General features: G+C 36.7%; 1 protein-coding gene across 4 annotated transcripts in view; it reads left to right on the plus strand.

Annotated features, from left to right (window-relative positions):
• The window catches only part of IFTAP (intraflagellar transport associated protein), a 39851-nt gene extending 14121 nt beyond the window's left edge, over positions 1–25730 (plus strand). For 3 of the 4 annotated variants that reach the window (XM_058848422.1, XM_058848442.1, XM_058848448.1), the window contains 5 exons: positions 8992–9149; positions 10685–10756; positions 11707–11761; positions 18001–18131; positions 24665–25730. In XM_058848422.1, coding sequence (XP_058704405.1) covers positions 8992–9149; positions 10685–10756; positions 11707–11761; positions 18001–18131; positions 24665–24814 — 566 coding nt within the window. In that variant the 3' untranslated portion in view covers positions 24815–25730. The remainder of the gene's footprint in view (positions 1–8991; positions 9150–10684; positions 10757–11706; positions 11762–18000; positions 18132–24664) is intronic. The other variant, XM_058848432.1, reaches the window with a different exon arrangement.
• The last annotated feature ends 1617 nt before the right edge of the window (positions 25731–27347 follow it).

Consider the following 27347-nt stretch of genomic DNA (forward strand, 5'->3'; position numbering starts at 1 on the left):
ATTTACACACAGTGAAGCTGTAAAGAATATGCCTTGAGTAGAAAGACCCAAGCATCCTTGGCTGTTCTGGCCCAGCTAAAAAGAACCTTTTGAGGCTAAAAATAGCCTGGAGTGACCCCCTGTGAACACATTAGGACTTTCTGCTGAGAGTATATTTTCATTCTTATAAATGTGGGAAATAGGATTCATTATTTTTTTCATTCCTGACTTCAATTTGGCTTTTTAAGAATTGCTAATATCCTAATTATAAAATCACATTTTTAGAATGTTGTCTTTTTAATGTATCTGAATGTGTGATAATACCTTTGACTGCTTCTATTCTTCCTTGTGCTATTTGGAAAGATACTCTCTTAGTTCCCATAGAACAAGATCTGGAGTCAAAATAAGTCCTTCTAAATTCTGTGTAATTGGTTTCATGATGTGTGTTTGGTTTAACAAGCACAGAGATATGTTATAACTTAGCTGGACCATAAAATTACATCTTTCATATGGGATTTTAATCTTCCAGATTTTAGTATTCCTAAAAATCCCAGTGGTTCTGTTTCTTAAAATGTGCTCGGTGCAGTGAAAAAATGAGAGTTCATAGACTAAATGACAAGTAAATCCTATAGTAGGACTATTACTTCAGATCTGATGGAAAATGGATAAACATACATAAATAAATATATTTTTAAAACTCAGAATTCAGCATTTAAAACATACTACTCCAACAGAACATGACCTATATAGCTTAAATAAATAATATTTTAAAATTATAGGAGTGCTTCCTCCATAAGCAGGACATTTTTAAAACCTTTTTCATTGATTCTGTAATGGATGGGCATTTGAGGGCTAGGTTAAGATTCTAGTTAAGTCTCTTTATTTTTCCTTTCTAGAGCATCCAAAGTGTGTTTTTTGGCATGGGGATAATATTAAGAAGATGGATATATAGGTGAAAGGGCTGGTGAACCCACAGGGATGTAATTTAGCAATTAGAGCATGTGTCTAGAAAGATGAAATATTTCCTACTTGCTGTAAAGCTTTGCAGTTGAAGGAGCCTCAGAAGAGCTGAATTTCCAAAAGAGTGCATCATACAAATTTCTGTAGATGCGGTCAGAGTGGTATGTTCAGAACTACACATTTCCTAGAAAAACTTTGGACAAAATCTCATGGAAATCCATTCAACCCTGCTTTTGAAAAAATTGCCACAGAGGACAAAAGCCTCTTTCAAATCTAAGGAGGAGTGTTTGAAGTCTGGTGCAGGGCTATGATGCTCAAAATCAGAAGGCAGCAGCTGCTCATTTTTTTAAACTCAGAGGAAGAGTGGGAAATTCACTGGAGCATAAAATATCTCATTTGACCTTATGCAAAAATACAGAAAAAATGGTCCAAGCTTCAAAATTTTCATCTAGATTTTAAATTATTCCTCTCCCACTTCTAAAAATACGGGATTAGGGATCTTTCAGCTGGATAGGAAAATACTGCCATGAATAAAATTACCCAAATCCAAGTTAAGATTTACATTTTTTTCATGGTTCTGGGCATTTGACCATTAGGATTAAATGAATTCCATTCCTGCTGTTAATTTTGCTCTATTTCATACATCTCCCACTGCCTGGCAGAGTGTTGAAGTACAGAGACCTTGATTAGACCCATCTAAGCAAGCCACAGCTTGGATTGAAACTTCACAGCCTCGCTGCTGTTGTTTTGATGCTTCTGTGCTGCACAAACTGTCAAGTGGAGGAAGTTTGGAAGTGACTGATCACTTCTGTGCTTACAGGTGGCATAAAAGAGCCATGTTCTGTGTTGTGCTCAGATTAACTTAATTCCCCAGTGAAAGCTGGGCAAGGTATTCAGTTTACAGTCCATTAGACTGTAGCTGTCTGCTTCCTTTTTACATTAACCACATTTAGGAAAAACAACAACTTAAAACTTCCTATATAAGTGTCAGTGGAGGCACTTTTCAAATGTCAGTCTTCACAGAAGCATAGCAGATAACTATATAAGAAGTGACAGTAAATGAACTTTTATTTTAAAAATGGACCAGTAGGACAATGGTAACCCCAAGAGAAATTTCAGCCTATGAGTAGGTTTGCCAATAAAAGCAACTAGAAAGTTCAGTAAAACTAATTAAATTAATCTGTCATCCCCAGGGAACTTTAACAGGGCATGAAATAGAGCAACAGTGTCAATTCAGAGCTTTTTATTGATGTGTTGTGCTGGATCAGTTGATAGAATTGGTTGGGAGACAAAATTTGCAATTTTCTATTGATCATAAATTCAGTAGCTATCTCTATGTAGCTTTTATTCAATATAGTATAAAATCAAATACCATACAGAGTCCCTAAATGTAGAAAAAATCCCAGACATAGCGATGCAAACTTAATAGATTATTTTTGGAATAATGATAACTGATTTGTTTTATGGATATTGTTATGTTCCTGGTATTTGCTCCACAAGATACTTCATCTCAATTGTATAGACAGAAAAAAATAAGCCTAAAGAAGGGAAATGACTCCTGTGTATTTGCACAGTAGCTCAGTGGCAGCACCAGATAAGTACAGGGGCACTCAGACTCCTGGAAACTTGAACAGCCCTTGAACAGTAGTGCTTCCCTAGTAACAATTCTTTGTTATTTTCTGTGATACCCTTATAACTAAACAGTTTTTGAAGAGTATTTCAGAAAAAAAAAAAAAGTATTTTCATTTTCTTGCATGACCAAGATTTTCTAGAACACAGAAAAGGAAATATTTTTTAATTTTGCTGTTGATACTTTGGTAGACATTCTATCCTGTAGTGGCCTATTGGCAGTGATTGAATTCTAGTAATAAAAAAAGCAGTAACACAGGGTGAACTCTGCTGTACCTCATCATCTTGTCTAGAATGGCATCAAAGTGCACTAAGAGCAGCTGTAGGCTTAGTTTCATGTATTGCAGTGAGCTGAGGAAGCCCTCTTTCCACATGTGGGAATGGCACAAACCAAATAATATCAGAGACGAGAGCTGTGTCTAAGTGACTTAACAGGACAATCAGAAGTTGAGTGACCTCACTTCCAAGTTAGTGCTGAACTCTTTGTAGAATTGGGTACTTTTCAGTGTTCAGTATAAAATTAAATAGAAACCCCTAATTTCAAGAAAGTTGGTATTTGCCTTAAAATAAAGTCAGGCCTTTTAGGAATGCCTTAATGTTGTGAATTATAATGTCCAAATTTCAGCATTTTCAGAACTCTTGGGCTTTCTGACATTTTATTTTGTTCCCACCTGCTGTCATCTTTTTTATATTACTTGTTAAGAACAGAATACTTTGCATGAAGATGTCAGATGCTCTTAATTATATACAATTTACTTGTTGCTTACAGCACTTACCTACTCGCTTATTAGTGCTGAATTCTTCTAGGATGCAAGTGCACAGAAAGTCTTCAAGATTGATTCTGCCCTGATTTATTAGTACATCATATGTTCTTTTAAAGTGCTCCCACTGTATGTATTTAATGTAGTTTCTTTGTGCTGAAGAGAACTTTAAGCAAATTTGTGGTTTCTTGGATTGTAAAAAAACCCAAAAAACCAAAAACTAAGTATTTAAGAAATAAATAGATTCTGTTTTTCCTAGTTAAGGTTCAAAGTATGGCTTAGTATAACCCAAACTCAGAAAGAAGTCTGGAGTTCTTGTAAATCTGTTGAGAGAAACAGGATTTTGCTTGTACAAGCTACTGAAACGATGAAGTGCACGTTTGCCTTGTTACTTAACTGACAACATTAGTATTCAAATGGAGAAGGTATCCAGCAACAACACTGCTGAGCTGTGAAAGAATCATATGAATTTTTAAATGATCAGATGGGGTGAATGAGGAATAAACAGGAAATACTTCCCCTTTTCTAACACTGAGACTATCAAAAGCACAACAGAGACATAGATATTGATACAGATAAACACTACATAAAACCAGAACACATAGGTTCCATTAAGTACACAGGGAGAGATAGTGATATAATAAAAAAACAGCTAAAGTTTTGAAAATTAGAAGCTCAGTTAGTTTTAGAGAAGTATTGCTGTACATTAAGCTAGAGCAGGTCTGTGAGAGTGGCTGAAATATTCTTGAGAGTAGCAGTCATTCATCTTTTCCCTGAAGGAGCACATAAAAAAGTCCTTTCCTGACTTATTTTTAAACATACTACAATAAGTATCCAAAAATGGCAATCAAAAGTAACTATTGGGACTTACGAGTTTACCATTTCAGGTTAGAATTAGTCCCACTGAAATTACTTGTCCCAGTCTATGGAATATGTATTTATCCTAGCTGAGGAGATAATACAGTGGAATTTCCTTAAGAAATGCATAAATTTAAATTAAAAAATCAAGTCCACATTACTGATTACAGTAAAACTTGACCTTTTTTGAAGGGGGGAAAAAAAAGCTAAACAATACTTTGTGCTGATTATTTGTCATTTAATCAGGATAAGATCAAAGATGTTAAGGGAAAAGGCTACACCAGCTGAACTTTTGTGTTACCAATATTAATTTGCCCACTGAAGTAAATGTTTCAGGCAAGTTATTTGCTGTAAAGGAGTTCTGCTTGCTCAGTACTACTGTGAGATCGCTGCCATCAAAATCAGTGTGGATTGTGTAAGATAGCGTAAGATTGGAATGGATCTTACAGGAATTCAGATAGTTATGGGATAGTCAATTTAGATGCTGAGTGTGGGCAGATTAGGTACAATATGTATAAAACATCCTCTGCCTTTTTGGGTGGCATCAGGAGGCTGACCTTAAACTCTTAAAACAGGACTATATGATGAAGTTTGGTGCCTAAATTATGCCTGAATTGCTCTTAATTTTGGACAGGCATATAGGACTCTAATACTGAAATCCTCCAGGCACATACTGTATGGGATAATTTGACTTGTGTTGAATGGTCAGACAAACTGCATTGATTTACAGCAATTTATACATAAAAATACATGGAAACAGAAAGGTATCTTGTTAACATAAATTGGAATGGCTTTTTTAGGTTAAGTAACTTTAAAATACTATGTTCTATTCCTAGCAGGACAACATACAAGCACAGGGAGGCTGCAAATTTTGGTAGGGTTACTGCAGAAAATGTGGGAGCTGCTTTCTTTGAGTTAACACAAATTAATAGAAGGCTTTAAAAATTATCTTCTCAGCAAACTGGATTTTTCAGCTTTGAAATTTCTTGTTTTCCTCTTACAGCTTGTAATTTAGGGTAAATGAATGCAGCACTGTACAATGGTTTACATAGCTGCAAATAGGTATTTGATGATATTATATATTTGATAATATTGATAATTGATATTTGAGGGTAATACAGGTAGTTCTAGATTATGTTATCACCTTGTGAACATGTCAAAGTGGTATTTTATGGGAATATTTCAGTGACAGCCTTTTTTTTTGTTTTAAAATGTTTGGTGATGGTGTTTGAAGGATGGAGAAAGTGAACGAACATGACATTTGTATTTGTGACTTCTGTTCAAGACAGTTATTATGGTACTGTGAGTAAAATAGTTTGTTTTTTTTTTTTTGGTCAGGAGTCCTGCAGAAAGTCACTCTAATATTTGGATTCCAGGTTTTCCATCAAAGCGTAACTTGGAAGAGATTTAAGGGGTTCATAGGCCTTCTGCTGGCCCTCAGTCCACGATCTGAGGACAAAAAATAAATTGGAACTTAAAATAGTAGCTTTTCTGTATGTTTTTTTTCTTGTTGTTGATGCTTTATAGCTAAAGGGGCCTATTTCTAAATATCAACCAGTTTTTGTTTTTGAAATTAATTAATCTAATTGAAAAAAGGTGGGAAGTACCTTCTAGTTTGATTTTTTTTGTCCAGTGTATTATCCTAAGCCAGGTATTCTGTGTTATGTTGTTGATTGCTCTGTCTGGTCTGGCTTTGAAATGCTTCAGACCATGAGAATTTTATCATTCTTCTGGGGCTACTATGTCATCTGAGAGATTTCACTGACAGTAAGTTTTTCCTGATAATACAGGTGATAATCTTCTCTGGTTTTGCGGTGACTCCATTATTCTTTGGAATATGTGGGTGATCACTAGACATTCTCAAAAAATTCCCATCCAAATTGGAAGACAAAGAGAATTTTAGGCAATATACAGGATAGATAGCAGGAGAGAAAAAAATTTATCAAGTTGGATATCCTTTTTGATTGAAACATGTTTCTGAAGTCTGCACCATACTCTTAGTGACACACAATTATGATGGATACTGCTCTTGAGAGACTCAGATGTACTTTTATAGAGACCTGAGTTGACTTGTTATTTCATTTTTAAGATACTGACAGTGAAATGACTAAAAACTGAGACAGAATCTGTCTGCAGAATAAATATGTGAATCTTTATATCATTTCAACTTTCTTCCTCTGCTACATTTTGTTGTGTTTGTATCCCTTATTTTTGATTTTTCTCACATATTGTGAAGGCCAGTGTTCTTGGCAGGTTGAGAGCTGTGACTGTGAATAATGAGTCAATTATCACTTAGTCAGGGGAAAGGCAGAGTGATCCTCTTGCTGGCTTGAATGCAATCCTTCCTTCTTCCCCTTCTCTTAAAAAAGTAAGGACAGAAATGGTTGAAATTCAGAACACTGTCAAAGAAATACACCTGTGATGCTTCAGATTGTAGTTTCTTTAACTTCAAAACAACTTATGTGTGTTTTTTTAATAATATTTTCTTAAGTTTGTTACAATTACTGCTTCAAAGTAGCCTGTTGTGTGACGCATGCATTGGGAGATTTTAGGTGTCAGTGGTTGCTTTGGGCAGCTGAAGTTGGCTCTTACTGGTCCTGAGGGGCTGTGCTCAAGGCTGGCAACATAATATTTAAATTATCTGCCCCCCTTTAATTTATATGGCATGGCCTCATTATGCACATGGTTGCATAGTTGATATTCTTGTCTACAGAGTTGCATTTAACAACTGCTTTGTGTTGCTTAGACATTTTTCTTCTGAATTTCTCCTCACAAGCAGTCATGAATCTAGTATCACATTGCTGTGCTGAATGTTTCATCAAATGTAATATTTAATATTCTCTAACCTAATAACTTTGCAGTGGTCTTAACCAGTAAAAGGTTTCTGTCAAAAGTTTATGACTGATGTCTTAGGAAAAGGGATAGTGCTTCTAAGCTGTAGTCTGGGGTTGGTAAATGGCACATAAATACTCTGAATGCACTTGATTTCTTATTAGCTCATTGAATCTATCTAGCTTTTTAGCTGTGACAATAGCTCAGATGTCCAGAAAATATATAACCTAATAAAGCAAGTTTGTCAGCTCATATGTGTGCCTAATTATAACTGCCCAGCTATGTGTCATAGGTCTTTTGATGCTAGAAGTGATATTATTTTCTTTGGAGAATTCAGAACCTGTATTTTTGAGAAGGATGGTCTGATCTATAGCCTGTAAGAATGGCCACAGGGGTGTACAAGAGAAGCATGGGCCAGTGCAGGAATATCATGTTTACTCAGAGTCTGTTGGCTCTATGAATTATGCTTCTGATCATTCTGATCATTCCAGTGAATGTTGTCTCTCTGTTGGTCTGATGAGAAATGTGTATGGCTTCCAGAATCTTTTTATCACTCCTCGTACAGAAATGCTCCTGATGTGCACAAGGGGAGACGCTGGGTTGTGTCATGCCCTCATGCCCTGTTGCTACTTTACTGGTCTGCAGATGTTCAGCTACATTATTTACCAATACACATTTTCCCCAAAAATACATTATTATTCTTTTGTGGCTTGTCAGTCTTTAAGATAAAACTTGTAAGGTCTTAGGATAAAACAGGAAGCCCATCCTTTTTCACTACTAAAGTAAAAAAATATTGAAATTTTTTTAAGAACTAGCCATCTCGTTCTTCCTGTAAAGTAGGCTGACAGTAAAATTATCTCCAAATAGTGGGTGACCCTTTTACCCATGAAGAATTTAAAAGAGTTTCATGTTTAACACTGTTTCATTTCCATGGCTTAAAAAAGAGAGCATGTTGGAAAAAGTGATGGCTCATATGTACTGCTGTATCAAATACTGTTTCAGGAAAGTGCTTGCTAAAGAAGCAGGGAGAAGCAAGATGTTACAGAGACCTGGGATTTAGGAATTACTCAGAGGATCCATCTGTTATCTGAGCATTAAAACCTGTTTGCTAGGTTGCTCTGGTGTAGTGCAGTTTGCTTTCTATGAACTCTGACTCTTGTAAGCATGGACTTCAGGTTATGCCCAGCCTGCCAGCCCTTTCTGCATGTCACAGTAACTGTAGCACAGAGCTGTCCCAGGGGATTAATAATTCTTTGCTGTATGGCTCAACGGAATAACCCCAAAGGCATCATTAAAACTCTCCACAAGAATTACTTCAATGCTTATAATACATAATTATGCTTTAGAAATGCAATGCAGTGTTTCTTATTGTTGAAAAGTAAATTTTTCAAACTAAACCCAAAAATCTTAATTAAATGAGCATTTATTTTTCATTAAGAACATGTGGTGTGAAGTTCATTTTAATAGATTGTCATATAGCTGCTCCTTATTTGATAATGGGACTTTTAAAATAAAAAAGTATTGCATTTTTATTTTGGTTGTGATTACTTTATTTTTGCCAGATTGAAAGAAAAAAACCCAATTATTCAGCATGGGTTTGGAAATCCATATTTCCATGCACATTGTAGTCAGCTTCTAGATCCAGTAAGGTGTAACCTTGCTGTCTTGCTTTTTGGAGTATAGCAATTCTTGGCTGATTTTATTAAGTTTTCCATATATTGCATAAGCTTTTGTGATAATGTATTCTTCAGTATTGAGAAATAAGTGTGATTCTGTGCAATTGAAGTTCAAACTGCATATTCAGTTTTATGGTAAAGTCTGGGAAAGTTTTATGGTAAAGTTTCATTTTATAGATTAAATACATTTATATGTTGTACATGGAAGCTTGCGTGAGAGGAAAAGTGTAAAAAAGTCTTTTCTTTTTCTTGGATAGTGCATTATGTTATTTGATCTGGTGTGATTCTGCTTGCAGAGAAAGAGGGAAAGACAATTCAGGGAAGTAAAGTGGACTCCTTAAGAAAAAAATGTTCTACTTCTGGATTACCAAACAGAAATAAACAGAATGGCTCACCTGAAAGAAGCAAAGAAATGTGGGTGTCATTTCCACCACGGATGCCAAATGAGAATGAGGTAATGAGTTAACATTTGTCCATGTGGACAAGCACCACATTTAAACAGATGAAAATATGGAGAGATACACTGTCCAAATGTTAGAGGCTAGTGGTATTTATCCTATTTGAGGCAAATATTTAAAATACTACCTAAGTGTTAAATACTTAGAGAGGCACCTGCAGAGATCATATTTGGCAGTGGCATTTGCCCTGCTGAAGAGCTGCCATAATCTGACTAACAAATAAGGCACCCTGCAATGATCTAAGTAATGCTTTCACTGAGACTGCCGTTTGTGGTAGAGGTTGGCAAAAAGGAAAAAAAAATCCCAAGAGTATGGATGCCAGCATGGACAGATTTATTTAGATTCTTGTAGATTTTAGGAAGTACAGAGTTCTGTGTTACTGAAGTTATGTTACTGCCTGAAGTAAACAGTAGGCAGGCCAGGGGCATTTTTGATCTTCTGAAACATAAGGGATTAGGGATTTAATATGTAGGGACAAGAAAACAACAGACATCATCTGGAAGGGAATGAGATAGAAATCTGAGTCAACTTGTTAAGAACTTCTGCCTTCCTGCCTGAATAACAAGTAATTGGGCTGTGATCTAGTCTGTACTCTAAATTTCCCTTCATTAAACTTTTATTAAAAAAGAAGTAGCAGGTCCTTTTGTGAAATACACAGAACAAGACACTGAAGTGCTTTCAAATGATGGGCCTGCCAGGCCTCAGAGCACAAGCAGCCACTTTCCTCCTTACTAGGACATGTCTTAGAGGTAGAATCAAGCAAGGCTTTAAAAAAAAATCCTGTCAGTTGACTGTGTAATAGTAATGGCAATATTTTTGCCATTTTTTTTCATGAGAAGTATTGTTTCCTCATTGGTATAATTTGTCTTTGTGTCTCTTACTTTAGCCCCATTGAATTGCCTTTCTGCCACATAAAGCAATGTACAACTTCCATTATCCTCTATGTAATGGAACTTCCACAAACCTTTATGTATGTTTTTGTTTCTAAAGAAGAAGAAGCGTCAGACATGGCTGCACATTTTTTGTCACATTAGCAGTTTAAGAAATGTATACAATAATAGTAGAATGCAGCAGAAAAATTACAGTGTAGTAGCAGGAAGAGGCCGTAATGCTTGAAGTTGACCACTGTAACCTTTCAGTCTGCACTGAGAAAGGAAAATGGGGAAAACACTGCTATTGAAAACAGTGCTACTGTTCTAAATGTTGCTTTTTAGGCATGCTATGATTACTTGCACTGTTGTCCTGATTGATTCAGTCTAGTTCCATGTAGGTTTTCAGAGAATTACCTGTACCTGTTCTATTTTCAGGAACATTCCATTCACTTCTTAAAAATTTTTATATACAACATCTATAAAGCTGAGTAATGTGTTCTAGGGGACCCTTCTTGAACAGGGACAGGGTGACCTGCAGTGGTGCCTTCCAACTTTACCCATTCTGTGATTCTGTGAACTATGTATAAATCAGTAGGAGCTTTGGTTGTGATTTTGATTCTGTTTCATGCATGTAAGTATTTCTGCCCATCTATCTACAGACAGTGATGAGTGAGAGCTCAACAGCTGATGTCTCTGATGGAAATAATCTCAATCTGTTTGAAAGAGTGAAGGTGAGGTTTTCTTTGATTTTCTTCAAAGTGGGGATTATGAGCAGAGCATGACTGATTTTTTTTTCTGTATTAATTTACAAATTACTTGCAATTTGTTGATGTATTTCTTTCCCATCTGTGGGAAAGAAGAATGAGAGCAATCCAAAATTTTTTCTACTGTTAGTGAATATGTACTTTTAAAGTGTAAAGATTATGTAAGTCTTGATGAGACTGTTTTAAAACCAGGTTGGAAAAAAATTATCTGAGAGCATCTTTAATGACTTCATGGAAACACAGAAGAAAATCCAGGGCATGTAGTCAATCCTCCATGGTAACACTATTTGCAGATAGGCTGGGGAAAGCCTTTCATTCTCACCCTGTGCATCTGTTCAGAGTGATACCTGAAATGAGAAATGTCTTGTCTTTTAGTACATTTTAAATAGATTGTTCAAGGGACATTAGCCTGAGAAAACAGTAGAGCAAAGCCCCAGGTGAAACACTAGAAATGTAATAATTCTCGGTTTTTTTATTTCCTAATCAATTCACCATTAGTGTCAAAACAGAAGGATCAAGCTCTACTTTGCCTACAGCATGTACTCTCTTTGTGCTGTATGGAATGAGCTTGCAAAATTGCATAGTAACTTATCATGCATCATTTTCTTATGAAAATATTTTACTTCTCCATCTTCCCACTAAGTTCCTGAAAAAGTTACTGTACAGCTTGAGCTTCCTTTCCATCACTTAAGTTGATATGTGGCAATTTTGGCAGTAAATCTTCGACTACACCTAAAAGTATTTCCTTTGGGTTACACATTTCAAGGAAAATTCATATGCTTTCTTGGAAAAATGCAGGGAAAAATGGAGAAGATGAAGCAGACAATTTAAGGCATTTTTGCTTTGCTCTAGATTGTACTATAAGGAATGCAATTGATATATTTTCATCTGTTTTCCAATCTGGGTTTTCATGGCAGGTGGAAAAGTACTTAAACTTGGAAGATGTAGACACAGATGAAGAGACATGCAATGGTAGGTTTCCCCCCTTCATATTCATCATCATTTTCTGTCTTTGAATTCAAGTGTGTGAACATTGATTAAAGAACTGCTTCTCCCCTAAAAGAGATGATATTTCTTTGTTCTTCTATTGCTAGAAAATTCCCCACATTGCCACAAATCCCCAAACTGAAGGACTAATTTCCCCACTTGATGAGGTAATGAAATAATAAATAAAAGGAAAATGTATTGTACTTTGTGCTGGTGAACAGTTTTTTTTTTTTCCCAAGCCTTTCTGTAAGTGCAGAGTGCTTCTTGTTAGCAGCATTTCTCCATATTTATGTATTTCTACTTTGTATTGAAATTACTTTGAAACAAAAGGTTTTTTCATAAAGTAATGTGGGTGCTAAGAGACTGTGCTGTAAATTGGAAATATTTAATGAAAATGCTGTCCCTGCCTATTAAAACAATTTCATCCTGGGCTTAAAATAGATTAGACTAATTCTGAATTCACAGTGAACTTCTTTAAAAATTCCAATTAGGAGCATTTTGAGTTGTGTTGAACTGTTCTGTACATCTATAATAATTTTAACTCTCCCACCTCCAAAAAGTAAATGGAATACTAATGTCTATAGTAGTTCCTGTATGGTCTTTATTAAAAACAGACCTGACAACCTTTTAGTATTTAAATTCATTTTCCTCACCTATACCTGTGACTGTACAAGGAAACCAAGCCACACAGATTAAGGGATTTGCCTGAGGTCACAGACAGAAGCTGCAGGGCTTTGATGCTTGGTTTCTGAGTTACTGCCACTTGATTGGTCTCTCCACTCTAACAATAAAGTTTTGATTAGTCTTTCCTTTCTGTGTGTCCTGAATTCCAGTGAAATCCGAGGGCTTAGAGACTTCCAGTATCTCACAAGAAAATAATAAACCAGTGTAAGTCAGGTTTATGGCAAGTATTCTTTCTCCAGCCTTTCAGAAAGGAGGTAGTAAAATAAAACAGCAGTCCCAGATCAGGTACAGATGTCAAAGATTTCTTTAGAGTGCAGCATTCATATGTGCCCATTTTTCCCCCTGTAGGGCATTGTTCTATGCTTATGTCTTAAATTCTGATAATAGCTATTTATAAACCCCTGGAGTTTACTGGTGGAAGCACAAACCCACATTTCACTTGTATCATAATGAAAGGAGAAATGCCTATATCTACTTCATTAAAGTATTGTTAGATATCTCTAGTCCCAAACAGGCCACAAATTGGTTGATGAGAATTGAGCCAAATGCTAAAATACCAAGCAGAACAGTGAGGAAAAAGAGCTCTGCTTAAGCTTGGGGATAACTCAGTGCATTCAGTACTGTGACAGACCTTTCCTCTCTCCAGCTTTTGGGTCATTTCTGTGTATTTGTGTGTGCCCAAGAGTAAATGTTAATCACATACATATGGAAAGCCGTGGTAAAACACACTTCATTTGAGGCAGACTGCCTCAGTGAAGAGTGAGACTGTATCAGCAATGCTCACCAACAACATTAGGCTTTTAGATTGTATTTATAACATTGAAACACTGCCTAGACAGAAATTAATTCTTCCTTCTAAATGCTGCAAGGAAAGTGAACAGCATCTAAATTTATACTTGGGAAACCCACAGCCTGGGTCTTGCTCAGGGCTTCTGTGGTGAAGATAGTTGTTGAGTCAGGCTAAAAAATTTCCCCTTTACTCCGCAGAAAATAGCACTTATGATTTGATAGTTGTCAAAATCCACTCTATAGCTTCATACTAAGTGAGGTAAAATCTTAGTCCTTTAGAAACCATAGCAACAAAATTCAATTTAAAATATAAAATTATGTCACTTCTATTGTCTGTAATATTACAGTAATCTAGAATAATATCCCTAGTGAATACCTTAGTGAAAGATTAATTCTGAAGAATTCCAGTTAGTCTATAAATGAGCTAAATTATGACACGAGTTAGAGACATTCTGTTGTTGACCTTTTTAAATGCTGCCACCTTATGTCAGAACAAATGATTGATTTAAGACTTCATATTGTCAAAACAAGCTTAAAAATATCATAGCTTATTTTATCCAGTAAAAAATATCACACCTTGCTAGTAATTGCAACAAGCCTTTATCTCTCCTTGTTATTGGCAGCAGTTCAATATCTCTGTGCTTCACTTAGCTTTACAGGGCAGATCAGTTAGCTGAGTTAGGAACTGTACATTAATACAATAAATATTCACACTTAAGGGCAACTGACTCAAATCTTCCAGTATGAGAAGCATGATAGAAAATAGGTGTTAAAACATCCCATCTAACCAGTGCTGTTTGGCAGATGTCCTGGAAGAGTCATTCTATTGAAGTTGTTTTTTGTGGGTTTTTTTGTGGGTTTTTTTCCTCCAATTTATCTTGCTAAGTTCAGTGTCTTTTAAGGTGTGAATGAATGTGACTGCTTCTTACGAGTAGGAAAAGCAGCCCACAGATTTGGCCAGTATGCAAATTCATTGTAGCTGTTTTTGTTTGATGGCACTGGGCTGAAAGCTTGAAACAGGGGCAATGCTTTGCATTGTGAGACTTTGGCATGGTAAACCATGATTGGCAAAGTGAAATTGCTGCCCTAAACCATAGCTTTAATGTATCGTGTAGGGACAGCATGGGCACAGTGTGCTGTAATCTCTCTTTTTCCCTGAATTTAATCTCTAACTGTAAGGAGCTTAAGGCAACAATAGAGATGGATCAGGCTTTCTCCAGGAATAGGATGGATGCTGCCTAGTGCTTATGTTTTGGCAACAGGGCTTTCCAGGGCTGGTTACAAACTTCTTGCTCCAGGGCTTGAGGTATAGCTCAATAATAATAGGTTATATTTGAATAAAGCACCAAATATGTAAAAGAATGTCTGGAGATCTTGGGTGTGCTGTTGTTTAAATACACGAGAAAATTATAACAGGACTAATTAAATGTGTGGGTGAGGCTTCATAGGCAAGGATGTAATTGTCTCGTCCTAAACCATTTTGGAGCACTGAAGTACTGCAAACTTGTCGTTTCAAGGTCCCAGTTGTCTGTAACCCCACAGATTCTGAGGAGAACCTGATTGACTCAGTTACTTTGAAGCTGAGGCCAAGCATAACTATTGATTATTTAAGTAATTCTTTAGGCAAATTATATAAAAATCTGTTATTTTTCATAGTCTGTGCCTCTCCATTTATATTTTGAGCCTATGCTTACATCCAGAAAAATCAGGTTGAGGAAGAGGATTCAGAGTTAAGTGAGGATTTGTTAAAGTATGGGGCTCCTCCCCAGCTGGTGAATCCCTTTCTTGTTTTTCTTCTCCAGTCTCTGCAATCCATTTAACACTGCCTTGAGATGATTTCACACTAGGCAGCTCTTTGGGACTAACAGCCTGAAGCATGAGAATTAGAGGAGACTGCAAAATTTAGCTTTTAAGCTTTTTTGTTATCACTCTCTTCTCAACTCCCCATCAACAGCATTTTTGTGAAATGTAGTGTCTGAAAGTGGTAAAACCTGTGTCAGTGTATATCTAGCTGTCAGTGTATATATAGCTGAGCATCATTTGGCTACAGTAAAGTTATAGACAAAACTTTGAACTTCCTCACTCTTCAAAGTTAAAAGCAGACTTGTGCCTGTAGATTTTTTTTTCTATACTCATAATTGATGTCTATAGTACAAAATAAGCAAAAAAAAATCCATCTCAGCAGGTTTAGTAATCATTTTCTGGGATGTGGTAGGGAGGGACTAAAGAGTATTGTTAACTTCCCAAATATGCTGTCATTAAAGTATGCTGGACTTGAGTAAAATTGTCATCCATATCATCCAGGGAGTTGATTCTTCGTGGTATAAGAGGTGCATTTCAAAATGTCTTCTCAGTTTTTTGCTATCATTGCCTGTTCAGTTATCTCTATATATGGTGCCGTTGGCAGTATCCAAGGCTTTTCTGTTGCTAATTAATCACCTCCACAGAGAACATAATTAGCAGCTTAATTAGGATCATCATCCAGTAGTGCTGTAGCAGCAGCCTAAACAAGCTGTGAGGTACTGGCTAGAACTTACAATAGCCTGGAGTTCCTTTGGGTGCTCCCACTGAGAAGGACGACTGTCAAAACTCTCTAATTTTTCTCTCTGAAGGGGTTTCTTTATTAAACATAATCAGGGAAAGCAGCGTTTACCAATTAGACTTTCATATGCTGTCACGCAGCCAGGATAGAGAGAGACAAAGCTCATTTCTGGCATGTCTACTGGCAAACAAGGGTTGATTACATTCTTACAGGCTGATTGAAGGGAATTTGAAACATTGTTTGCATTACTAACAAGCCTTAAAATGTGGAATTGACATTCTGAGTATGAGAAGCACTTCTTGGTAGAAGTAAAAATAAATTTCTTTCTGTTGTCCTAATTCTTAAGAGTTATCTTTTGGAGTTACTGCCAGGCTGTTGCATAACAGTGCTTCCTTCTCATCTCTCTGCAGGTTGGTCTGTTGAGAGGGAGAAGCTCTTAGTGCAGAAGTAATCAGTGTTTATATCAGTTGGTGATAAAAACCTCTTGATGTCTAGAATTGCCTTACTTAAGTAAGGGTGTGGATTTAGGTTGTAAGTTTGAAACAATAGAGGAAGATGTCATTGTCTTTAAATGAGCATTCACATCTTCCTTCTATCCTACAAATACTTTCACCCAAATTATGAAAAAAGCAGCTGCTGCAGAGCATGTGTGGACATAGCCTAAGATACCTGTGGACTGGCTATCCTTTTCAGAAAGTTTTCTCATATAACTAGTGCAGAATTGGAATAGATGCTATGCTGAAAACAAGGACTGAAAGCACTTAGATGGCTGGAATTAAACAGAAACAACCAGGAGAATAGGGATGAAAACAAACCCACTTATATTTGAATCATGAAACAAGAGACAAAAATCCAGAAATTAAATACTCAAGGGAATTAATTCAACTCTTTTAAAAAGAAAATTCTACTTTGCAATTAGAAGCCCTGCTGGCTTTTAAATAGAACACTATTCCCAGAAGAAAACTAGATGAAGAATTTGATCATGGATTTTTTACGAAGACCTAGCTAGGAAATCTTTATTTTCAAGTGCAGGTTCATGGGGGAATGAGAGGTCCATAACTCCACTACTGTGGTAAAATTGTGCAGGTAGAGATAAATAGACACTTCATCTATTTCACCCTGGATCTATGTACTCTCTTGTTGCTTCCATTAAGTAAAATTTAAGCAATGCTTTCAAAATTTATTCTAAGATTACAAGATAAATGTAAATGTAGTATAAAACTGTAAAGAAACTTGTGTATCAGCTGAAAAAAATAGTAGGTAGATTTACATAATCCTTTGACTAAATGCAAGACATATGGTCCCCTTAAGTTCTTTCATAAAAACATTACTGAGACATGCTGGACACATCTGTGCTGTGGCAGAGCTGAGATTGATTCATGTTAGAAGATATTTCTAAACCTAAGGCATATCCTGATCTGTCACAGAATGCAAACCCACTGGTCTCGGTATGAATGTTTTGCTGAAGTTTGTAAAAGAAAAGTGATTCAGAAAAGCTGTTCATTTGTGAACTGTGGAACAAATCCTGCCCATATGGAAAGGTTACATGTCACTCCATCCCAGATATGGGGAAGTCCTCTCAAGTACCTCTTTTTGGAAAGCTCAGGGAGAAACAAACGTCCATGAAATACCTTTAGACAAGAGAGTCGTCTGGCACTGTAGTGGGGAATATTAATAGTTCTGCCAGGTATTTTTACTTAATGCTCTGTGAGAGTCATACTAAGATGCTTTGCAATGGTTCTTTATGCCCAATGTGCAGGTGGTGAAGCTCTAGCTAAAGAGAAAATGAATGAGCCTGCTCAGCTCATCAGTGCCAGACAAGGTGTTTATATATAACTTCTACTGCAGGCATCTCTGCTGAGGACCTTCCATCTTTGTTCCGAAAGAAAGGAATGTAATCCCAGGCACTCTCTGTGTATAAAAGCATCTGCACCCAGATTTTAATTCAGCCTTAATCCTTAATCCTTAAGAAAGAAGAGCTACATGTTTGTTTTGAGGCAAGTTTGATTTTTCCTTAATACAGTATTACTATCTAGATTTTAGCTCAGGACTGCACGGATCTGTTTTAATGATAACTTATACAAACAAATAAGTACATCATACCCTGACTAAAAAGCTACTTACTGCCCATGTCTGAGCACTATAGGATTTTAACAGGATTTTGCTAATTTATGCATTGAGTGGGAGTGTTGACTCTTTTTTTATTCAGCAGGGTCATTAGTTCTCCCAGGAGAGGTGGAAGAGACAGTGACTTGCTGTACACCCTTCTTTGAAAAGCCTATTCAGCCCAAGTTCAGAGACTTCCCAGTTCCCCAGCCATCAGACAGCAAAGCCCAAGAGGTATGAGACCAGATGTATTCATTCAAACTTTGGGGTTTTGGAGTATTTTTATTTTTCCTATTGGCTTCTACTGTTATCTCCACAAGAACATAGGGATATAGATGTAATATGTGGAACTGCTGTGAGTTAACAAGTCAAATTATTAATTTTTAAATGAATAATGAATTCTTAAATATGTTAAGAATTGAAATAAACACTCTTTTATCTTGCACACTGCAACTGTATAACCTTACATTTTCAAAATATGTACTTCAATACTTCAAGTGGTATGTGGGCTTTTTAATATTTAATTTGCGTAACTCACAGAATATTCAAGTAAGCCCTTGCACTTGTAAGCCTTTTAGCAACCCTTACCTACATAGAATGATAGACCATTTAATTTTCCAGTGATCTCATGATCTTAGGGCATACTCATTGGCTTAATATAGGAGCCATTTTCTGCAGCAGAGAGGTAGTGAATGATCCCTTTAACATGATACTTAAAATAAAACAATAACGGTTTTAGAATATATTGTGGTCAGAATTAATATCTTGTCCCTTGGAAATGAGTAGTTGCCAGATGACGTTGAGAAACTGCATTGTCAGGGTCTGTGTGGAGAGGTTTGCTTTATGGCCTCTGAGCCTTTTAATCAGACACAGTCAGTGCAAGCTTTAATTTAGAATTGCTGTCTTCCTTCAGAAATTCAGTCCTTCTCAAACTGCAACAGAAGGTGTGGATTGCTCACAGGCTTATTTTAAGTCATTAAGCTTCCTATCCAAATAGTCAGCGTGAACATTAACTTTTGGGGGTGTTTCTATTGCAGAGAATTCTTCACTGCTCTTTTCCCCTGCCTGATCATTGCAATAGAAGCTGAAGTTTGCTTCCAGCTAAAGTGGCCAGTTTTGATAGTTTCATATGGTTATTGATGTTCCCATGAGGCTTAAATCAAGTTTATAAATGATGCGTGACCAATGAAGGTTTGGTGTTATGGCACTGCATATGGTGCCTCCTTTCCTGGGCTCAATTGTGTTTAGTTCCTTGCAATAAACTCTTTACTATAAGGAACAAGTCTGCTTTGGGAAAAAGTAGATGTTCTAAAATGACCTTTCAAGCTTTAATACCTACCATTCTGTGAATAAAAATATTCACTCTTTTCCCTAAGGGTTGACATAATTCAAGGTTTTTGCCCTTAGATATATGCATTGGACACAAAATAACACCCAAAAAACTAGAATGAGGTTTCATAGCTTTCTCATTTCGTAACTTCTGTATAGAAGAAGGAGGGTTGTAGCAGCCTGCAGTGTTCATAAAGGACTGCATATGATTCTTTAAACTATAGTTCATGAAAAATAGATAAAGATCCGACTGCATGCAAAATTCATTTCCATTTGAGGGAAATTTGGGTTATGAAAGAAACTGAGTATTATTACATTGGCTACGAGTTGCTGCATTTTTCAAGAAGAAAGACAATTTTCACAACCATTTGGTAGGTGCCAGGCTACTTAAAATGAAGACAGTCTTTCCCCTAAATTATAAACATATTTTTGCCTTCATTTAGATAGTAGAACTGTGGCCTGATTTTTACAACTGTCAAGACTGAACAGGTCCATTTTAAAGTCCCTCAGTGCTTCAAATTGTCATTGCCTTGAAAATTAAGTCTTGCATTGCTTATGGCAGGACTAGTTTAGAAAGAGAAAAAGATTTTCCCTGGAGACATCTCTGCTTTAAAATGAGACTGTTCTCTGTCCATCAAAACAAATCTGTTAGGGAAGGGCAACATAATGGGGATGCCTAATTGGTTTTTTTTAGAGAATGGAAGACCATTCTGTATGAAAAATAGCAAGATGACAAATATCTATGCTATGGAAACACTTGTGAGGCACTTTAGGGTAAATTGTGTATCTCTCAACATATTGCTGGGGAAAATTTGAAAAAAGAAGCTCTTCTAAGACCCAGTTTATAACTTGGATAATTGTTAAAGAACAACTTGTCTCCCTGAAAATGTTTTTCTGTCAAAAGGTGTTAGGAAGTGGCTTAGTGAATGACACAGCAAATTATTTGTGTTGTCTACCAGTGTTGCTTCATCTTTTCTTCCTTTAGACGTAAATATATTTCAGGATTTCAATATTGGCAGTGGAGCATACATGACCTCCCACAGGACACTGCAAATTGAGCCAGCATTCATTCTGTGTTTGAAGTACAATATCGCAGAACATTTCCCTCCCCTACCCAGAAATTTATTTTCTCCTTTACTTCTACTTAATATATTCTTTCATAAAAGATATGATAGCATTTTTATGTCTTAATGCCTGCTTCCTTGCGTCTTTATTCGTTCTTCTTTCACTCTCTGCATACACATGAGTGCAGTTGATGCATATTTTCCATCCACTTGCTATAAACATGCATTCAAAGTGGGATTCATCTCACCTAACTTCAGCTTTAAATGTAGTTTTATTCTTCCAGTCACCAAGAGGCAGAGATAAGCAACTCCAGTAAGTGATTAATCCCACTTGCTGTAGGACTTTGTTGTGAAATGTAATATATCTCCATCCACAAACTCGGACTGGGCTATTTTTGGCTAATTGACTGTCTTAGTCTAGAAGCCTAACTTTTGTATGCCTGGGATTGGGAAAGAATTCGGCCCTTCTGTTCTCCTTTGTCTGTAGTTTGAGCATTCAAAAAAGAATTTAGAATGTCTGTCATTTTATCTTAATCTGTGGCATGGCAGCATTTATGCCCTAAAATACAACTTCCATTGAGTTCCTTTGGCTAAAGTTTTACTGATAGGCCTCAGCCGAGGTTTGCTTCTGCTACAGGCTATGCATAAATGCAACAAGAAGACGGGAGAACTTAAAGACAGGATTGATTAAGTCAAAGAAGATGGAAGAGTTATATCTTCTCAGAGGCCAGTAAAGACACAGAGATTGAATGACTTGTCCAGAATGATGAAGCAGAAGTGGAAAACCGGCCAAGATTTATTGACTTCTAGTGCAGTGCCCCAAGCTCAAACAAACTTTTTTTATCCCGGGATATACTAAGCTTATATGAGATTAAAGGATATATGCCTTCCCCCCACACTTCTTTTTTTTATTTTTTTATTTTTTTATTTACTGTTAGTGAACTAGTAAATTTTCCCTTGAGCATGCAATGAAATCACTGGTGAGTGTACATGCAAGCTTTACATAATTTGAACAAGTGAATCACAGAGTACCATAATTACACAGAAATGTAAGTTTTAGAAGGATGGAGGCGAGCTGTTCACCCAAGTGTAACTCCACACAGATTAATAAAAGAACTGAACTGCCAATTATTAATAGACTTTTGAAAATGTCAATTTTAAGGTATTTTATTTACAGTATTACTTTGTAAAACAACCCCTAGCAAAATATTTGAGTTATTAATATGAATATTACATTCTTTCTCTCCTTTAATTTGGACATGCAGGAACTGTAAATGAAAGTGATTTTTTTTCTTCAGAGAGTAAATCACAGAAGCAACCTTAAGCAAACTGGCAGTTTTCTAATAGAGCAGGATTCTAGTCCCAGAGTGCTCTCAAAAAGATTTCAATTAGATGTTAAATTAGACACCTGAAAATCACATATTTCTCTCAGCTCCTTAGGCAAAAATAACAAGATAATAACTTGATCAGCTCAGAGAATTCAGTGTTCTATCATGAAATGTCTTCCTTTTGACATAGAAAAAAATTGCAGTTTGCAGTATATAAGTTTTAGATTGCTTGTCTTCATGGAAGTTTGAAGTCAATGGCTTCTTGGGAGAAGAAGAAAAAAAGGAATCCCTAATGCTTTGAGTACTCATTTGAGAGATGAAGCACACTGATAAATATGCAGTGTGAATAAACTTTTCAAATGTGCAATGAGTGGGTAACAGAGAAATTGTTAACAGGGTGAAGTCGGGTATGTTTTATTTTGGCATCTTATTTCAGTTAGCATTTTGGGGTCAAGTTTTGTAAACAGAAGTTTTTCCAGTATTTCACTGTGTCTGCATAAAATGTTCCTAGAATGACATGAAGGCCAAGACAAGGTCAGAGTGGATGTGTGTATACTTTCTGTAACTCTGTTGACAGAGGAAAATAGATTTACTTTTGTAAAATCCCTTTGAAGGCTTACTGTAGTTTGAACTCTTCTTGGCTCAGTTACCTTAGATGTGTGTCGTGGTTTAACCCTGGGCAGACACCAAGCCCCACAGCTACTCGCTTGCTCCCCACCAGTGGGACTGGGAGAGAATCAAAAGGGTAAACTAGAAAACTCTTGGTTTGAGATGAAGACATTTCATTAGGGAAAGCAGAAGCAGTGCACACAAGCAAAGCAAACCAAGGAGTTAATTCACTGCTTCCCATGGGTGAGCAGGTGCTCAGCCACCCCCAGGAGAGCAGGGCCCCACCACATGTGACAGGCACTTGTGAAGACAGAGGACATCCTTCCAAACTCCCCTTTTCTCCTTCTTCCTCCCACCTTATGCACTGATGACATGCCATGTGGTGTGGAATATCCCTTTGGTCAGCTGGGCTCACCTGTCCTGGCCATGTCTCCTCCTGTGCACCCCCAGCTCCCTCACCACTGTGGCTGTACAAGAAGCAGAAAAGGCCTTGGCTCTGGGTGAGCCCTGCTCAGCAATAACAGAAACATCTCTGTCTTATCAACCCTGTGTTCAGCACAAATCCAAAACACAGCCCCATACCAGCCCCTGTGAAGGAAATTAACTCTACTCCAGCCCAAACCAGCACAGTGTTGTAAAAAATTGCAACCAAAATAACTGAAAAATATTTGTGCCTTGCGTTGTATTTTAGAAGAGTGCTTTGGATTTCTGCAAATGAAAGACGGGTAGTAGAACCCTGGTTGCTGCTGGCATTTGTTACCCAGTTGCTGGTAATCTTACTGACAAGGAATTCTACAAGGCTCTGCCTGTGGAAAAGATGAAAATGAACATGAGTATGCTGAGGAGGTCAAGGAGTTGGCTTTATCTCTAGTGGGAATGAGAGTTTGTGTGCAGGCTTTATCTCCTGTTAACATTTTTCAAATGGGATATTTATAAAAGTTAAGGATGGTTTACCTGAAGCAGTCTATGAACATAAGCAAGATAATCTTTGTGTGCTGAACGAATAGTGTTTTCTAGACCAACTCTGTCTACAAAGTTTTTCTCATTTATAAATGCCCATGGTCTGCACATCTGCATCCAGGATTATTTGGCTGCTCCAACATGTAAGCTAGATCCCTAGAAAACTGTGCAATATAGATGATTAATAAAATTATACAACACCAGAAAAATTATTTTCTGGTTATTCATGCAACATTACAGTTTATTAATAAAGGATATAGATACTACCCATATGCTCTCTGCCATGTCTACCAAGTACTTGGCCACCAGAGAGGAAACCAGCTACCACTTCTCTGACTTACTTGATGGCATTAATTGTGTCAATACTTCTTACAAAATATCACATCAAATGGTGCAGGATACTGTGCCTTCTAAACTGAGCAGTGATCATAGGATGCTGAGTGTTCTTCCTGCTTTTCAGCAAGTACATGTATTCTTAATTTTATATACATCACTAGTCATGGGCTTCACTGGAGACTTGTCAGAAGCTTGAAAAAATAAGCATGTGTTTTAAATGTTTTGCTGATTTGGTGCTGAAGTACTTAAATCTTTGAAACACATTTCTAGACAATTTATATTAACTTCTCATGGGATAGGGAGCATTCCTACACAGTTTTAATAGTGAAGATGTGTCTCCTGTGTTGCTCTGGAATTCATTTTATGTAACTGCTTACCATAAACCTTTCATGTCGTTTCCCCCTGCAGTTTCTTATCAGCATGGAGCCTGCCATAGTTATTTTTTTTCATTGTTTTATTTTATAGGCAGAGTGTTTATTCTAGGATATTTCAACCAGAAGCAATGCAGAAATGCTATACAATATGTCAACAAAGCACATATTGGCAAATGCAGCAAGATTCTTATGTTTGTCATGCAAGAAATGCAAACCAGTCAATTCCATGTCTGTGAGATGGTGAAGAAATCATTGGAGTCTGAAAATTGATTACGTGTCATTTTGCTTATTGCAGGCCTTTCCTTCAGTGAAACTGTGTTCTGGGAAGCATGTTACATTAGTATCAGATGCATGTATGCTGAAGCTTTATGTAATATGCCCCAAATTTTGACGATATGGAATCTGTCTTTTAAATTTAACATAGCTGCATATAACATGTCCATATCCCCACAGCCTTGCTGCTACAAGTGGCAGGAATATAATAGATGTGTGCAAGGGAGGTTTTTACATTCCTTGCCTGGAGCAAAATTAGTTAATGATATTCATTCAGATACAGTACAGTATAAATGGGGCACATTAAATGGCTTAAATTAGGTCAAATTGAATAATTGAATTTATTCTTTTACTTAAAAAGAGCTTAATCAGCTGAGGGTGTTAGAGGCAGAAAAAAATAGTTTAATTAAATATTAATTAGAAGTTTATATTTTGAGCTTCCTTATTATCACTTGCAGCAATATTATTTATGTATCTGTTTTTCCTCATTACAGCTACTGGGTGATGATGTTCAACCATTCTCACTTGATGAAGAATTTGATTATGACAATGTGGCACTGACCCCTAAGTTCTCTGAAGCTGAGCTGAAGGCCATTTTAGAGTTGTCTGAAGAGGAAACGGGTACAGATGTCAAATCTGCGTGAGCTGAAGGCAGAGTCAAAGGTGTTCCGTGCAGGGCTATTGGAATGACCTTTTTATGGGGTGAATGTAGCTCCTCGTTGTACCTTTAGTGTTCTTATCTGCATGGTCACTGAATGGCATCCCGAGATTTATTCTGTTAAGGTGCCTTGGATCCTGTACTGGCTCCGGATAGGTGTGCTGGCGTGACTTCTCCATAGGAACAAAACAAGCTGCTGGATTTCAGAATAGCATCATGGCTGCTCTTGCTTATGTCTGCTACTGACTCAGTTTCTGAGTAGTACAAAGCTGGTCCTGAAGCTGCCTTTTACCTCATTCTTTCAGTAATGCAATTAAGAGCTTTTTAATAGCTGAAAAATCAGTCTATGAACTCTTTAAATGTATAGAGATACATGAGTGAATAAATCTGGGAATATCTTTGTCTTTTGATTTCTTACAAATTTGTAGAACTGATTAGTTCTGCAAAAAATAAATATTCCTGTTTCCAACAAACTTTTTGTATTGATCAAAATTCATATGATACAACTCCTAAAATTAAAACAGCAACTGCTCAAACCACCCCCCCTTCCACACAGAGAAAAAAATAGCGATCTCATTCATTAAAGGAGTTGGCATTGAAAGGCTGTCAGATTTTACATTTTTTCACAGATGATTCCAAATAACAGCTTATAGCTTACAGTCTGCATCACTGAAATAGAGCAAGCTGGAGCTGAGTAAAGGTCAGCTATATGGGTGGGAGAGAACAGTGTGTATCTTTGACACAAGGTACTGTGTGCTCCTTTTCTGAAGAGTTTAGAGTCCTTTGTTTTCAGATAACTGCAGAAGCTTTGCTATTGAGGCTTGGTTTAATATCACAATGCTGCATTGTATTTTTGGTCCTTATCTGGTATAACTGCATTCACTAAAGTTTACTGACCAACATTTTGTCCTTGACCTCTCTCTATTATTTCTGAAGTGGGTGATTAGCATGACAAATATGGGAAGAGTGCCTGAGCAGACTGACAGGGCACCAAACCATAGATTTGTTCAAATGCAGTGGATGAATTTTCTGTGGCTGGTTGGCTGCTTCATTGTCAGTAATTTATAAAAGCAAAGAAAGGTTTTCTGATGTTCCAAAGGAGATTTTCTGGATCAGTGATTTTGTAAATCATAATCATGCTCCACTGAAATTTGAATAGGATTGGTTTTGACGAGTGGTATTTACCTTGATTAGGGGATATAATTTAAGAGTGAGATTCAAAAAATAACCCAAAAACCCCCAAAAAAACCCTCAAAAAAAACCAGAAAAGAAAGAACTCTCACAGAAGATAGTTAAGGAAACTGATACAAAATTACAAGTATGTTGTATAGAAGAACTGGTTTGTATAGGACCTTGCTGGTAGAAGATAATGAGAATTTATTTTAATACCTACACTCAAAAAGATGCCTTTGCTGTAGTTAAAATGTTTTGTAAAATGCAATTGGATGTGTAGCAGATTCTGCTGGGTTTTCTGAAACTTTTTTTTAATGTGAATTTATTTCAATTCAATAAAGTGTTTTGTTGGACCCAAGGTATTTTAAATTAAATGGTTTAGATCCAACTGGAGTTTTCCGGTGAAACCTTAAAGTTAAAAAATTCTGAACAGATTTAATTCATCTTCTTCTGAAGGACACAGATAATGTGTATAAATCAGAAAGATAAGAAATAAGTTCTGGAAGAGCTCCATAAGAAATCTGGGAGAATGAAATGGAGAAGTGCTGTATAATGACAGCAAGGTCAGCCTTTGAAAGCTTCAACAGAAAAATAAGGGAGACAACCTCATTAACGTATGTATGTATACCAAAGATAAAGTAAGGAACCTTCTGTCTGAAAGACCCCTCTGTACAGAGTTCGCTATCCTGCAGACAAAGAATCAGCCATAAGGGTGAACATTTGTGGCTTTGTGGAAGGTGAATTAGGTGCTTCTTGTGTGTGTTTTTTTTTAGAAAGGCTTGTGTCACACAAACTATAGATCAGTCCTGTGGGAATCCTATTGCCAGTAGAGTCAATAAGAAAACTTATCTAGGGTTTTATAATGCTCTTCAGGCCACATCAGCTCTGGAATCTCTTAAGTGCATTTTCTATTCATTTCATTTTCAGTTTTCACTGTACATTAGGGATACATCTAGCCATTCAGTTCCTTCTCTCATAAGCAGATGATTCTTACCAAATGTTCAGAGTACCTATTATGCTCCATAAGTGTCATTCAGTATAGTCATTATATGGTTTCCTTTGATATAAAGGAACACTTTGCTGCAGAATACCCAACAAAATTGGAACTCTTTAGTGACATTCATCTTATGCAGAGAAACGGGAATAATTCACTTACATTTACACCACTCATGAGTTAGATTTTTACTCTTTGTTAACAGGCATGAATATCACAGTGAAGATTGGGTAATATAGGGACATTTTCTATACATGACATTTTATTGGCCTGCCCCTGTGGTTGTTTTTGGCTTGTACCTTTCATTTGGTTACCTTTCACAGAGGAGTCATATTTTCCTCTTAGCCATTAC

Source organism: Poecile atricapillus, chromosome 1 (genome assembly GCF_030490865.1).
Source record: "Poecile atricapillus isolate bPoeAtr1 chromosome 1, bPoeAtr1.hap1, whole genome shotgun sequence".
Taxonomy (NCBI): Eukaryota; Metazoa; Chordata; class Aves; order Passeriformes; family Paridae; genus Poecile; species Poecile atricapillus.